Source organism: Oncorhynchus kisutch, linkage group LG17, assembly GCF_002021735.2.
Source record: "Oncorhynchus kisutch isolate 150728-3 linkage group LG17, Okis_V2, whole genome shotgun sequence".
In the NCBI taxonomy this organism is placed as follows: domain Eukaryota; kingdom Metazoa; phylum Chordata; class Actinopteri; order Salmoniformes; family Salmonidae; genus Oncorhynchus; species Oncorhynchus kisutch.
This window is the reverse complement of record NC_034190.2, coordinates 83,552,524-83,569,487: the sequence shown is the minus strand read 5'-3', so window position 1 is coordinate 83,569,487 and position 16,964 is coordinate 83,552,524. Positions and strand designations below refer to the sequence as shown.

The 16,964-nt window shown below is 43.3% G+C and overlaps 1 protein-coding gene across 1 annotated transcript in view; it reads right to left on the bottom strand.

Moving 5' to 3' along the window:
* Positions 1-3,445: 3,445 nt before the first annotated feature.
* LOC109884084 (transcription elongation factor A protein 2) overlaps positions 3,446-16,964 on the bottom strand; it is a 47,251-nt gene continuing 33,732 nt past the window's right edge. The window contains exon 10 of the mRNA XM_031794841.1: positions 3,446-6,256. Coding sequence (XP_031650701.1) covers positions 6,248-6,256 — 9 coding nt within the window. The 3' untranslated portion in view covers positions 3,446-6,247. The remainder of the gene's footprint in view (positions 6,257-16,964) is intronic.

Sequence of the window (16,964 nt, the reverse complement as noted above, 5' to 3'; positions counted from 1 at the left end):
GGACGAGGGGAATATGTGTCCAGAGAGAGAAAGGACGAGGGGAATATGTGTCCAGAGAGAGAAAGGACGAGGGGAATATGTGTCCAGAGAGAGAAAGGACGGAGGACTATGTGGGGGGGGGGGGGGGGGGAGTTATTGTCAGCAGAGAGAAAGAAACAAGAGACAGGGGCTAACTGAATATATACACTGAAACCTAATTAAGACTACAGTAATTAAGCATCTAGTCTTGCAGCTCTTTAGAAGTCACGTTGCCTCTGAGTGTCTTGTCAGGAGAGGTTGTGTCTAGACTTCACAGTTCATGCAACTTTACCATTCTGATCATTCTGTCTACACCTACATTTAAATGTGTCCACAGTGCGGCCTGCTTTCCAGCCATATATTCAAATGCCAGCATGAATTCTACAAATGGTGGAATAGGCAAAATATCACAAATAACAACAACAAATGATGACAATAGCTAACCAGCAAGCTAACCTCTGTAGCTAACCAGCAAGCTGACCTCTGTAGCTAGCCAGCAAGCTAACCTCTGTAGCTAGCCAGCAACGTTAAATGGATTGCAAAAAGGTTAGCATAACTCTGTTAGCCAAAAGAAACCTTTTTTTCTAAATATTAGCTAGCTGGCTAGCATTTATAAGGCCAACAAATACGTTCTTCACACACTAGGCCAAAACACATTTTCAGGAAACTTGTGGGAGGAGTGCTGATGACTGTCATCTCCCACTGTATGAACTTTCAGTAGCCTGAACACATCCAGACTGAAGACAAATCTGCACACAATTTTTAATTGAACCTTTATTTAACTAGGCAAGTCAGTTAAGAACAAATTATTACATACAATGACGGCCTAGGATCAGTGGGTTAACTGCCTGTTCAAGGGCCGAATGACAGATTTTTACTTTGTCAGCTCGGGGGATTCGAACCAGCAACCATTACGCTTACTGGCCCAACACTCTAACCACTAGGCTACCTGCCCCCCCTACACTCTAACCACTAGGCTACCTGCCCCCCCTACAATCTAACCACTAGGCTACCTGCCACCCTTACACTCTAACCACTAGGCTACCTGCCGCCCCTACAATCTAACCACTAGGCTACCTGCCACCCCTACACTCTAACCACTAGGCTACCTGCCGCCCCTACACTCTAACCACTAGGTTACCTGCCGCCCCTACACTCTAACCACTAGGTTACTTGCCGCCCCTACACTCTAACCACTAGGTTACCTGCCACCCCTACACTCTAACCACTAGGCTACCTGCCACCACCTCTTGAAGTGTTCAGCCAGATCTGAATATAATCAGATCGCAAAGCGACCTTTTTAATGCGATCTTTGTATTCTGAAGTCACATGTAAGTGTCAAGTGTAGACACGAGGGGTTTTGAAAGGCCTGATCCACAGGTATGGAAATAACCTGCTATTGCCAAAATAAACATAGCACTCCACACACACACACTACCACGAAGAACTCACATTTCAAGTGTAGACACGACCTCACAATCGTGGTCATTACGGTACGGCGTAGTAAAATGTTTTGCAATGTAAAACAAAACAACAACAAAAAAACATCTCCCACTCTGTTTTGAACCATTGTGAACAGGACTCTAGTCTCGGACCGGGGACAGATGGCAGCTGTACCATTCCAAACCTCATGACCTCGATGACACTGAGCTGAGATGTCATGCAAAATGTAGTAGAGATGCATTTTGGTCTGTTTCCTACATTGTGAACAGGACTCTAGTCTCGGACCGGGGACAGATGGCAGCTGTACCATTCCAAACCCGGTGTGACTACCTCATGACCTCGATGACTCTGAACTACAACATTTAGTCATTTATAGGTTAATTAGTCATTTATAGATGTTTAATTACAATTAGGTTTCTATTCGAGGATAAGGTCAGCAGCAGATGGACTTTTAGGAGTAACGAGTAAGTGCCATGCCAAATGTAGTAGAGCTGAGATGCCATGCCAAATGTAGTAGAGCTGAGATGTCATGCCAAATGTAGTAGAGCTGAGATGTCATGCAACATGTAGTAGAGATGAGATGTCATGCAAAATGTAGTAGAGCTGAGATGCCATGCCAAATGTAGTAGAGCTGAAATGCCATGCAACATGTAGTAGAGATGAGATGTCATGCAAAATGTAGTAGAGCTGAGATGTCATGCAACATGTAGTAGAGCTGAGATGTCATGTAAAATGTAGTAGAGCTGAGACGTCATGCCAATTGTAGTAGAGCTGAATTGGCTAGAGGTTTGTTCCTGTTTTGGGTTTTTCCACAGCAAACTTTTCAGTTGATTTGGTGAGAAGTGATGGGAAACGTACATCAACTCTTTGGAAGGTTTTATATTCTATGATGAAGTGATATGCAATACTCTAAAATATTTTATAAGAAAAAGGGCCAGATTTCAGGCGTAACAAGTCAGGTAACATTGTCAAAAGGGGGATACTTCCTGCTTTTCCACAGCAAACATTCCGTCATGTAGATGGACCATCCTTGGGTCTTTCACCTTGTTTGCATAGGTGGTGCGTGTTCAGCGGGACGCAACGTTGTCGAACGTTCAGATAGAAATATGCTACGCAGAACAAACATGCTTCTCTGACATGGTTCCTTGTTCTACACGTCTGATCTAGAACAGTTGATCTACTGAACTGTGCGTGGCCCAGTTGATCTACTGAACCCTCACGTGGCCCAGTTGATCTACTGAACCTCACGTGGCCCAGTTGATCTACTGAACTGTACGTGGCCCAGTTGATCTACTGAACTGTACGTGGCCCAGTTGATCTACTGAACTGCATGTGGCCCAGTTGATTTACTGAACTGTACGTGGCCCAGTTGATCTACTGAACCTCACGTGGCCCAGTTGATTTACTGAACTGCACGTGGCCCAGTTGATCTACTGAACCCTCACGTGGCCCAGTTGATCTACTGAACTGTACGTGGCCCAGTTGATTTACTGAACTGCACGTGGCCCAGTTGATTTACTGAACTGCACGTGGCCCAGTTGATTTACTGAACTGCATGTGGCCCAGTTGATTTACTGAACTGCATGTGGCCCAGTTGATCTACTGAACCTTGATTTACTGAACGTCACGTGGCCTAGTTGATTTACTGAACTCCATGTGGCCCAGTTGATTTTCTGAACTGCACGTGGCCCAGTTGATTTACTGAACTGCACGTGGCCCAGTTGATTTCGGGCTCCCGAGTGGCTTGCGGTCTAAGGCATTTCAGTGCTAGAGGCGTCACTACAAACCCTGGTTCGATTCCAGGCTGTATCACAACCGACCTTTATTGGGAGTCCCATAGGGCAGCGCACAATTGGCCCAGCGTCGTCCGGGTTTGACCGGAGGTAGGCCTTCATTGTAAATAAGAATTTGTTCTTAACTGACTTGCCTGGTTAAATAAAAAAAGTGTTTACAAATGCTAACAAGAACTTACCAGGACCCCCAGTCTCTTTCCACACTCCATAATGTTTTTAATTCAATTGACACTAGTACCCATTGGGAGGACAAATGTTTACATACAAAATAAATCACTTGCATGACAAAACTTTTCAAACCAGTCGAGCGTTTTTTTGTCAGGATGCCCTCTTCTCCAGTAGCCTGAAATCCAACCAACATTTTTTATACGTTTTATCATTGTTTCAACAACGTAGAAAGTAGGTTTGGATATCAAAATACTTCTCCAGTCCCCCGCTAACCTTTTACTAGAGTACGATTAGGCTACTTCTCCAGTCCCCCGCTAACCTTTTACTAGAGTACGATTAGGCTACTTCTCCGTCCCCGCTAACCTTTTACTAGAGTACGATTAGGCTACTTCTCCAGTCCCCGCTAACCTTTTACTAGAGTACGATTAGGCTACTTCTCCAGTCCCCGCTAACCTTTTACTAGAGTACGATTAGGCTACTTCTCCAGTCCCCCGCTAACCTTTTACTAGAGTACGATTAGGCTACTTCTCCAGTCCCCGCTAACCTTTTACTAGAGTACGATTAGGCTACTTCTCCAGTCCCCGCTAACCTTTTACTAGAGTACGATTAGGCTACTTCTCCAGTCCCCGCTAACCTTTTACTAGAGTACGATTAGGCTACTTCTCCAGTCCCCGCTAACCTTTTACTAGAGTACGATTAGGCTACTTCTCCAGTCCCCCGCTAACCTTTTACTAGAGTACGATTAGGCTACTTCTCCAGTTCCCGCTAACCTTTTACTAGAGTACGATTAGGCTACTTGTCCAGTCCCCGCTAACCTTTTACTAGAGTACGATTAGGCTACTTCTCCAGTTCCCGCTAACCTTTTACTAGAGTACGATTAGGCTACTTCTCCAGTCCCCGCTAACCTATTACTAGAGTACGATTAGGCTACTTCTCCAGTCCCCCGCTAACCTTTTACTAGCGTACGATTAGGCTACTTCTCCAGTCCCCGCTAACCTTTTGCTAGAGTACGATTAGGCTACTTCTCCACTCCCCCGCTAACCTTTTACTAGAGTACGATTAGGCTACTTCTCCAGTCCCCGCTAACCTTTTACTAATGTACGATTAGCCTACTTCTCCAGTCCCTGCTAACCTTTTACTAGCGTACGATTAGGCTACTTCTCCAGTCCCCGCTAACCTTTTACTAGAGTACGATTAGGCTACTTCTCCAGTCCCCGCTAACCTTCTTCTCCAGTCCCCGCTAACCTTTTACTAATGTACGATTAGGCTACTTCTCCAGTTCCCGCTAACCTTCTTCTCCAGTCCCCGCTAACCTTATACTAGCGTACGATCAGAGAAGGACGAGAGGAGAAACTGACAACTGTCCCGTCCCCTGCTCATCCCTTTCTCATTCTCCACTCCTCTGCAACTCTACATCTTCTAGCAGAACCTCCAGTTTCATTCATTTGTTCATTTTAACAGAAGAATTTAAACCTCAATGGATGCCTTTAATAAGAACCCGTGCAGCGTGTATGTAAGACAGTAGATTCAGAATGACTCCAAACAACGGCTTGTTCTATATACAGCAGGGGTGTGTCCCAAATGGCACCTTATTCACTATATAGGGCACTATTTTTAGTACCCTATATAGTGAATAAGGTGCCATTTGGGATACACCCGTTAAGAGTGCATATACTCTATCTACAGCAAGTGTATAAAACTAATAGCAAAATAATCATTTGTGGCACAGAGAGGCAAAAAAAGGCACCACCATGTTCCCTAATGCCAAAAACAAAAGCTTTTTTGTTGTAAGATATAGCTTAAACTAATAAACATTAAACCAAAACCTTGTTTTTAAGAATAAGTGCTTAACTTCAGCCTGGTACCGATAACGGCTTCTATGATCGGTTTCCGAGATCGGTTGGTGCTCTTGTCAACTCGTTGTCAAGCCAAACATGACATTCAATAAGAGGTTGGTAAGAGAGCAGAACCAGAAAAGATACCCAGACGAGCTCCATATCATAGAAATGTAAATACTAGACTAGCTCCATATCATATAAATTAAAATACTAGACGAGCTCCATATCATAGAAATTAAAATACTAGACGAGCTCCATATCATAGAAATTAAAATACTAGACTAGCTCTATATCATAGAAATTAAAATACTAGACAAGCTCCATATCATAGAAATTAAAATACTAGACTAGCTCTATATCATAGAAATTAAAATACTAGACTAGCTCCATATCATAGAAATTAAAATACTAGACTACCTCCATATCATAGAAATTAAAATACTAGACTACCTCCATATCATAGAAATTAAAATACTAGACTAGCTCCATATCATAGAAATTAAAATACTAGATTAGCTCCATATCATATAAATTAAAATACTAGACGAGCTCCATATCATAGAAATTAAAATACTAGACGAGCTCCATATCATAGAAATTAAAATACTAGACTAGCTCCATATCATAGAAATTAAAATACTAGACTAGCTCTATATCATAGAAATTAAAATACTAGACGAGCTCCATATCATAGAAATTAAAATACTAGACGAGCTCCATATCATAGAAATTAAAATACTAGACTAGCTCCATATCATAGAAATTAAAATACTAGACTAGCTCTATATCATAGAAATTAAAATACTAGACGAGCTCCATATCATAGAAATGACATTTTCTCAAAATATATTCCAGATTTATGAGGTATCAAAACAAAAATAAACAAAAGGAGGAAAAGAAAGAAAACGATTTGCAGTTGTAACAAAATAGATCCCGGTTCTTCTTTATCCGTGTCAGCTCATCTTGTAGCAAATCATCATCTTCTCCTCAACAGAACTGGAGTGGAAGGAGAAGAGATTTCAGTAAAGGTTATACGTGTGGTTGATTTTACCTCAGTTGAATTCACTGATTGCAAGTCCTTCTGGATAAGAGCGTCTGCTAAATTACCTAAATGTGAGAATACATGAGATAGAGATAAAAAAATATATCTGGATGGTGTGTGGTATTATCCTGATGTGAGAGAATGTATAACTTCATTAAAAGTCTGCACGGTTACCACTACATTCGTAACCAAGGTAAAGTCACCACTGCTTAACAATGTCTGCTGCCATCTAGTGGCGACACTGTGGTACTGCAAAAGGGCTGAGCGAGCAAGCAAGCCACAGCCAGAATCACCATGATCCCACTTCCCCTACATCTACCTAGCCCTTATTTACAAATCACAGCAAGTCAAGGTTAGGTACCTCTCATTAGTCATATGTTGGATTCCAAATGAACCCCTTACCTCTACCCCGTATACACATGACTACTGATCTGACAGAAGTGGATACGTGGAAGCAATATTGGTAAACATTCCACCTAACCAAATCACAACGTGAACCACTATACATACAACTACCGTTCCAATCATTTAACATCTAGAGAAGAGGGTCCAAGATGCCCCAAACCCTTATCGATCCTAACTCCAACAAGAAAAAGTTAGGGAGCAGGGTAGTGTGTATATCTAGGGAGCAGGGTAGTGTATAAATCTAGGGAGAAGGGTAGTGTATATAACTAAGGAGCAGGGTAGTGTATATATCTAGGGAGCAGGGTAGTGTCTATAACTAGGGAGAAGGGTAGTGTATATATCTAGGGAGCAGGGTAGTGTATATAACTAAGGAGCAGGGTAGTGTATATAACTAGGGAGCAGGGTAGTGTATATAACTAGGGAGCAGGGTAGTGTGTATAACTAGGGAGCAGGGTAGTGTGTATATCTAGGGAGCAGGGTAGTGTATATAACTAGGGAGCAGGGTAGTGTATATAACTAGGGAGCAGGGTAGTGTGTATAACTAGGGAGCAGGGTAGTGTGTATATCTAGGGAGCAGGGTAGTGTATATAACTAGGGAGCAGGGTAGTGTATATAACTAGGGTAGTGTATATAACTAGGGAGCAGGGTAGTGTATATAACTAGGGTAGTGTATATAACTAGGAGCAGGGTAGTGTATATAACTAGGGAGCAGGGTAGTGTATATAACTAGGGTAGTGTATATAACTAGGGAGCAGGGTAGTGTATATAACTAGGGAGCAGGGTAGTGTATATAACTAGGGTAGTGTATATATCTAGGGAGCAGGGTAGTGTATATATATAGGGAGCAGGGTAGTGTATATAACTAGGGAGCAGGGTAGTGTCTATAACTAGGGAGCAGGGTAGTGTATATAACTAGGGAGCAGGGTAGTGTATATAACTAGGGAGCAGGGTAGTGTATATATCTAAGGAGCAGGGTAGTGTATATAACTAGGGAGCAGGGTAGTGTGTATAACTAGGGAGCAGGGTAGTGTATATAACTAGGGAGCAGGGTAGTGTGTATAACTAGGGAGCAGGGTAGTGTGTATATCTAGGGAGCAGGGTAGTGTATATAACTAGGGAGCAGGGTAGTGTGTATAACTAGGGAGCAGGGTAGTGTATATATCTAGGGAGCAGGGTAGTGTATATATCTAGGGAGCAGGGTAGTGTATATATCTAGGGAGCAGGGTAGTGTATATATCTAGGGAGCAGGGTAGTGTATATATCTAGGGAGCAGGGTAGTGTATATATCTAGGGAGCAGGGTAGTGTTTATATCTAGGGAGCAGGGTAGTGTATATATCTAGGGAGCAGGGTAGTGTATATATCTAGGGGAGCAGGGTAGTGTATATATTTAGGGAGCAGGGTAGTGTATATATCTAGGGAGCAGGGTAGTGTATATATCTAGGGAGCAGGGTAGTGTATATATCTAGGGAGCAGGGTAGTGTATTTATCTAGGGAGCAGGGTAGTGTGTATAACTAGGGAGCAGGGTAGTGTATATATCTAGGGAGAATGGTAGTCTATATATCTAGGGAGCAGGGTAGTGTATATAACTAGGGAGCAGGGTAGTGTCTATAACTAGGGAGCAGGGTAGTGTATATAACTAGGGAGCAGGGTAGTGTGTATATCTAGGGAGCAGGGTAGTGTATATAACTAGGGAGCAGGGTAGTGTATATAACTAGGGAGCAGGGTAGTGTGTATAACTAGGGAGCAGGGTAGTGTGTATATCTAGGGAGCAGGGTAGTGTATATAACTAGGGAGCAGGGTAGTGTGTATAACTAGGGAGCAGGGTAGTGTATATAACTAGGGAGCAGGGTAGTGTATATAACTAGGGAGCAGGGTAGTGTATATAACTAGGGTAGTGTATATAACTAGGGAGCCGGGTAGTGTATATAACTAGGGTAGTGTATATATCTAGGGAGCAGGGTAGTGTATATAACTAGGGAGCAGGGTAGTGTATATAACTAGGGTAGTGTAAATAACTAGGGAGCAGGGTAGTGTATATAACTAGGGTAGTGTATATATCTAGGGAGCAGGGTAGTGTATATATCTAGGGAGCAGGGTAGTGTATATAACTAGGGAGCAGGGTAGTGTATATAACTAGGGAGCAGGGTAGTGTATATAACTAGGGAGCAGGGTAGTGTGTATAACTAGGGAGCAGGGTAGTGTATATAACTAGGGAGAAGGGTAGTGTATATAACTAGGGAGCAGGGTAGTGTATATAACTAGGGAGCAGGGTAGTGTATATAACTAGGGAGCAGGGTAGTGTATATAACTAGGGAGCAGGGTAGTGTCTATAACTAGGGAGAAGGGTAGTGTATATATATCTAGGGAGCAGGGTAGTGTGTATAACTAGGGAGCAGAGTAGTGTATATATCTAGGGAGCAGGGTAGTGTATATATCTAGGGAGCAGGGTAGTGTATATATCTAGGGAGCAGGGTAGTGTATAAATCTAGGGAGAAGGGTAGTGAATATAACTAGGGAGCAGGGTAGTGTATATAACTAGGGAGCTGGGTAGTGTATATAACTAGGGAGCAGGGTACTGTCTATAACTAGGGAGCAGGGTAGTGTATATATAACTAGGGAGCAGGGTAGTGTATATAACTAGGGTAGTGTATATAACTAGGGAGCAGAGTAGTGTATATATCTAGGGAGCAGGGTAGTGTATATAACTAGGGAGCAGGGTAGTGTATATAACTAGGGAGCAGGGTAGTGTATATAACTAGGGAGCAGGGTAGTGAAAATAACTAGGGAGCGGGGTAGTGTATATGACAAGGGTAGTGTCTATAACTAGGGAGCAGGGTAGTGTCTATAACCAGGGAGCAGAGTAGTGTATATAACTAGGGAGCAGAGTAGTGTCTATAACTAGGGAGCAGGGTAGTGTATATATCTAGGGAGCAGGGTAGTGTATATAACTAGGGAGCAGGGTAGTGTCTATAACTAGGGAGCAGGGTAGTGTTTATATCTAGGGAGCAGGGTAGTGTATATATCTAGGGAGCAGGGTAGTGTGTATAACTAGGGAGCAGGGTAGTGTATATATCTAGGGAGCAGGGTAGTCTATATATCTAGGGAGCAGGGTAGTGTATATAACTAGGGAGCAGGGTAGTGTCTATAACTAGGGAGCACGGTAGTGTATATAACTAGGGAGCAGGGTAGTGTGTATATCTAGGGAGCAGGGTAGTGTATATAACTAGGGAGCAGGGTAGTGATTATAACTAGGAAGCAGGGTAGTGTGTATAACTAGGGAGCAGGGTAGTGTGTATATCTAGGGAGCAGGGTAGTGTATATAACTAGGGAGCAGGGTAGTGTGTATAACTAGGGAGCAGGGTAGTGTATATAACTAGGGAGCAGGGTAGTGTATATAACTAGGGAGCCGGGTAGTGTATATAACTAGGGTAGTGTATATAACTAGGGAGCCGGGTAGTGTATATAACTAGGGTAGTGTATATATCTAGGGAGCAGGGTAGTGTATATAACTAGGGAGCAGGGTAGTGTATATAACTAGGGTAGTGTATATAACTAGGGAGCAGGGTAGTGTATATAACTAGGGTAGTGTATATATCTAGGGAGCAGGGTAGTGTATATATCTAGGGAGCAGGGTAGTGTATATAACTAGGGAGCAGGGTAGTGTATATAACTAGGGAGCAGGGTAGTGTATAATAACTAGGGAGCAGGGTAGTGTGTATAACTAGGGAGCAGGGTAGTGTATATAACTAGGGAGAAGGGTAGTGTATATAACTAGGGAGCAGGGTAGTGTATATAACTAGGGAGCAGGGTAGTGTATATAACTAGGGAGCAGGGTAGTGTATATAACTAGGGAGCAGGGTAGTGTCTATAACTAGGGAGAAGGGTAGTGTATATATCTAGGGAGCAGGGTAGTGTGTATAACTAGGGAGCAGAGTAGTGTATATATCTAGGGAGCAGGGTAGTGTATATATCTAGGGAGCAGGGTAGTGTATATATCTAGGGAGCAGGGTAGTGTATAAATCTAGGGAGAAGGGTAGTGAATATAACTAGGGAGCAGGGTAGTGTATATAACTAGGGAGCAGGGTAGTGTATATAACTAGGGAGCAGGGTACTGTCTATAACTAGGGAGCAGGGTAGTGTATATATAACTAAGGAGCAGGGTAGTGTATATAACTAGGGTAGTGTATATAACTAGGGAGCAGGGTAGTGTATATAACTAGGGTAGTGTATATAACTAGGGAGCAGGGTAGTGTATATAACTAGGGAGCAGGGTAGTGTGTATAACTAGGGAGCAGGGTAGTATATATAACTAGGGAGCAGGGTAGTGTATATAACTAGGGAGCAGGGTAGTGTATATAACTAGGGAGCAGGGTAGTGTATATAACTAGGGAGCAGGGTAGTGTATATAACTAGGGAGCAGGGTAGTGTATATAACTAGGGAGCAGGGTGGTGTATATATCTAGGGAGCAGGGTAGTGTGTATAACTAGGGAGCAGGGTAGTGTATATAACTAGGGAGCAGGGTAGTGTATATAACTAGGGAGCAGGGTAGTGTATATATCTAGGGAGCAGGGTAGTGTCTATAACTAGGGAGCACGGTAGTGTATATAACTAGGGAGCAGGGTAGTGTGTATATCTAGGGAGCAGGGTAGTGTATATAACTAGGGAGCAGGTAGTGAAAATAACTAGGGAGCGGGGTAGTGTATATGACAAGGGTAGTGTCTATAACTAGGGAGCAGGGTAGTGTCTATAACCAGGGAGCAGAGTAGTGTATATAACTAGGGAGCAGAGTAGTGTCTATAACTAGGGAGCAGGGTAGTGTATATATCTAGGGAGCAGGGTAGTGTATATAACTAGGGAGCAGGGTAGTGTCTATAACTAGGGAGGCAGGGTAGTGTTTATATCTAGGGAGCAGGGTAGTGTATATATCTAGGGAGCAGGGTAGTGTGTATAACTAGGGAGCAGGGTAGTGTATATATCTAGGGAGCAGGGTAGTCTATATATCTAGGGAGCAGGGTAGTGTATATAACTAGGGAGCAGGGTAGTGTCTATAACTAGGGAGCACGGTAGTGTATATAACTAGGGAGCAGGGTAGTGTGTATATCTAGGGAGCAGGGTAGTGTATATAACTAGGGAGCAGGGTAGTGATTATAACTAGGAAGCAGGGTAGTGTGTATAACTAGGGAGCAGGGTAGTGTGTATATCTAGGGAGCAGGGTAGTGTATATAACTAGGGAGCAGGGTAGTGTGTATAACTAGGGAGCAGGGTAGTGTATATAACTAGGGAGCAGGGTAGTGTATATAACTAGGGAGCCGGGTAGTGTATATAACTAGGGTAGTGTATATAACTAGGGAGCCGGGTAGTGTATATAACTAGGGTAGTGTATATATCTAGGGAGCAGGGTAGTGTATATAACTAGGGAGCAGGGTAGTGTATATAACTAGGGTAGTGTATATAACTAGGGAGCAGGGTAGTGTATATAACTAGGGTAGTGTATATATCTAGGGAGCAGGGTAGTGTATATATCTAGGGAGCAGGGTAGTGTATATAACTAGGGAGCAGGGTAGTGTATATAACTAGGGAGCAGGGTAGTGTATATAACTAGGGAGCAGGGTAGTGTGTATAACTAGGGAGCAGGGTAGTGTATATAACTAGGGAGAAGGGTAGTGTATATAACTAGGGAGCAGGGTAGTGTATATAACTAGGGAGCAGGGTAGTGTATATAACTAGGGAGCAGGGTAGTGTATATAACTAGGGAGCAGGGTAGTGTCTATAACTAGGGAGAAGGGTAGTGTATATATCTAGGGAGCAGGGTAGTGTGTATAACTAGGGAGCAGAGTAGTGTATATATCTAGGGAGCAGGGTAGTGTATATATCTAGGGAGCAGGGTAGTGTATATATCTAGGGAGCAGGGTAGTGTATAAATCTAGGGAGAAGGGTAGTGAATATAACTAGGGAGCAGGGTAGTGTATATAACTAGGGAGCAGGGTAGTGTATATAACTAGGGAGCAGGGTACTGTCTATAACTAGGGAGCAGGGTAGTGTATATATAACTAAGGAGCAGGGTAGTGTATATAACTAGGGTAGTGTATATAACTAGGGAGCAGGGTAGTGTATATAACTAGGGTAGTGTATATAACTAGGGAGCAGGGTAGTGTATATAACTAGGGAGCAGGGTAGTGTGTATAACTAGGGAGCAGGGTAGTATATATAACTAGGGAGCAGGGTAGTGTATATAACTAGGGAGCAGGGTAGTGTATATAACTAGGGAGCAGGGTAGTGTATATAACTAGGGAGCAGGGTAGTGTATATAACTAGGGAGCAGGGTAGTGTATATAACTAGGGAGCAGGGTGGTGTATATATCTAGGGAGCAGGGTAGTGTGTATAACTAGGGAGCAGGGTAGTGTATATAACTAGGGAGCAGGGTAGTGTATATAACTAGGGAGCAGGGTAGTGTATATATCTAGGGAGCAGGGTAGTGTATATATCTAGGGAGCAGGGTAGTGTATAAATCTAGGGAGAAGGGTAGTGAATATAACTAGGGAGCAGGGTAGTGTATATAACTAGGGAGCAGGGTAGTGTATATAACTAGGGAGCAGGGTACTGTCTATAACTAGGGAGCAGGGTAGTGTATATATAACTAGGGAGCAGGGTAGTGTATATAACTAGGGTAGTGTATATAACTAGGGAGCAGGGTAGTGTATATAACTAGGGTAGTGTATATAACTAGGGAGCAGGGTAGTGTATATAACTAGGGAGCAGGGTAGTGTGTATAACTAGGGAGCAGGGTAGTGTATATAACTAGGGAGCAGGGTAGTGTCTATAACTAGGGAGCAGGGTAGTGTATATAACTAGGGAGCAGGGTAGTGTGTATAACTAGGGAGCAGGGTAGTGTCTATAACTAGGGAGCAGGGTAGTGTATATAACTAGGGAGCAGGGTAGTGTATATAACTAGGGAGCAGGGTAGTGTATATAACTAGGGAGCAGGGTAGTGTATATAACTAGGGAGCAGGGTGATGTATATATCTAGGGAGAAGGGTAGTGTGTCTAACTAGGGAGCAGGGTATTGTATATAACTAGGGAGCAGGGTAGTGTATATAACTAGGGAGCAGGGTAGTGTATATAACTAGGGTGGTGTATATAACTAGGGAGTAGGGTAGTGTATATAACTAGGGGGCAGGGTAGTGTATATAACTAGGGTGGTGTATATAACTAGGGAGTAGGGTAGTGTATATAACTAGGGAGCAGGGTAGTGTTTATAAATAGGGAGCAGGGTAGTGTATATAACTAGGGAGCAGGGTAGTGTATATAACTAGGGAGCAGGGTAGTGAATATAACTAGGTATCAGGGTAGTGTCTATAACTAGGGAGCAGGGTAGTGTATATAACTAGGGAGCAGGGTAGTGTATATAACTAGGGAGCAGGGTAGTGTATATAACTAGGGAGCAGGATAGTGTGTATATCTAGGGAGCAGGGTAGTGTATATAACTAGGGAGCAGGGTAGTGTATATAACAAGGTAGCAAGGTAGTGTATATAACTAGGGAGAAGGGTAGTGTATATAACTAGGGAGAAGGGTAGTGTATATAACTAGGTAGCAGGGTAGTGTAAATAACTAGGGAGCAGGGTAGTGTATATAACTAGGGAGCAGGGTCGTGTATATAACTAGGGAGCAGGGTAGTGTATATATCTAGGGAGAAGGGTAGTGTCTATAACTAGGGAGCAGGGTAGTGTATATAACTAGGGAGCAGGGTAGTGTCTATAACTAGGGAGCAGGGTAGTGTATATAACTAGGGAGCAGGGTAGTGTGTATATCTAGGGAGCAGGGTAGCGTATATAACTAGGGAGCAGGGTAGTGTATATAAATAGGGAGAAGGGTAGTGTATATAACTAGGGAGCAGGGTAGTGTGTATAACTAGGGAGCAGGGTAGTGTTTATAACTAGGGAGCAGGGTAGTGTATATAACTAGGGAGCAGGGTAGTGTGTATATCTAGGGAGCAGGGTAGTGTATATAACTAGGGAGCAGGGTAGTGTATATAACAAGGGAGAAGGGTAGTGAATATAACTAGGGAGCAGGGTAGTGTATATAACTAGGGAGCAGGGTAGTGTCTATAACTAGGGAGCAGGGTAGTGTATATATCTAGGGAGAAGGGTAGTGTATATAACTAGGGAGCAGGGTACTGTCTATAACTAGGGAGCAGGGTAGTGTATATCTAAGGAGCAGGGTAGTGTGTATAACTAGGGAGCAGGGTAGTGTGTATATCTAGGGAGCAGAGTAGTGTATATAACTAGGGTAGTGTCTATAACTAGGGGGCAGGGTAGTGTATATAACTAGGGAGCAGGGTAGTGTATATAACTAGGGAGCAGGGTAGTGTATATAACTAGGTTAGTGTCTATAACTAGGGAGCAGGGTAGTGTCTATAACTAGGGAGCAGGGTAGTGTATATATCTAGGGAGCAGGGTAGTGTATATAACTAGGGAGCAGGGTAGTGTCTATAACTAGGGAGCAGGGTAGTGTTTATATCTAGGGAGCAGGGTAGTGTATATAACTAGGGAGCAGGGTAGTGTATATAACTAGGGAGCAGGGTAGTGTGTATAACTAGGGAGCAGGGTAGTGTATATAACTAGGGAGCAGGGTAGTGTATATAACTAGGGAGTAGGGTAGTGTATATAACAAGGTAGCAGGGTAGTGTATATATCTAGGGAGCAGGGTAGTGTATATAACTAGGGAGCAGGGTAGTGTATATAACTAGGGAGCAGGGTAGTGTATATAACTAGGGAGCAGGGTAGTGTGTATATCTAGGGAGCAGAGTAGTGTATATAACTAGGGAACAGGGTAGTGTCTATAACTAGGGAGCAGGGTAGTGTATATAACTAGGGAGCAGGGTAGTGTATATAACTAGGGAGCAGGGTAGTGTGTATATCTAGGGAGCAGGGTAGTGTAATAACTAGGGAGCAGGGTAGTGTATATATCTAGGGAGCAGGGTAGTGTATATAACTAGGGAGCAGGGTAGTGTATATAACTAGGGAGCAGGGTAGTGTATATAACTAGGGAGCAGGGTAGTGTGTATATCTAGGGAGCAGGGTAGTGTATATAACTAGGGAGCAGGGTAGTGTATATATCTAGGGAGCAGGGTAGTGTATATAACTAGGGAGCAGGGTAGTGTCTATAACTAGGGAGCAGGGTAGTGTATATAACTAGGGAGCAGGGTAGTGTCTATAACTAGGGAACAGGGTAGTGTCTATAACTAGGGAGCAGGGTAGTGTATATAACTAGGGAGCAGGGTAGTGTCTATAACTAGGGAACAGGGTGGTGTCTATAACTAGGGAGCAGGGTAGTGTGTATAACTAGGGAGCAGGGTAGTGTCTATAACTAGGGAGCAGGGTAGTGTATATAACTAGGGAGCAGGGTAGTGCTATAACTAGGGAGCAGGGTAGTGTATATAACTAGGGTAGTGTCTATAACTAGGGAGCAGGGTAGTGTATATAACTAGGGAGCAGGGTAGTGTATATATCTAGGGAGAAGGGTAGTGTGTATATAACTAGGGAGCAGGGTAGTGTCTATAACTAGGGAGCAGGGTAGTGTCTATAACTAGGGAGCAGGGTAGTGTATATATATCTAGGGAGCAGGGTAGTGTATATAACTAGGGAGCATGGTAGTGTGTATATCTAGGGAGCAGAGTAGTGTATATATCTAGGGAGCAGGGTAGTGTGTATAACTAGGGAGCAGGGTAGTGTGTATATCTAGGGAGCAGAGTAGTGTATATATCTAGGGAGCAGGGTAGTGTATATAACTAAGGAGCAGGGTAGTGTGTATATCTAGGGAGCAGAGTAGTGTATATATCTAGGGAGCAGGGTAGTGTGTATAACTAGGGAGCAGGGTAGTGTATATAACTAGGGAGCAGGGTAGTGTATATAACTAGGGAGCAGGGTAGTGTCTATAACTAGGGAGCAGGGTAGTGTTTATATCTAGGGAGAAGGGTAGTGTCTATAACTAGGGAGCGGGGTAGTGTGTATAACTAGGGAGCAGGGTAGTGTCTATAACTAGGGAGCAGGGTAGTGAATATAACTAAGGAGCAGGGTAGTGTGTATAACTAGGGAGCAGGGTAGTGTATATAACTAGGGAGCAGGGTAGTGTCTATAACTAGGGAGCAGGGTAGTGTATATAACTAGGGAGCAGGGTAGTGTCTATAACTAGGGAGCAGGGTAGTGAATATAACTAAGGAGCAGGGTAGTGTGTATAACTAGGGAGCAGGGTA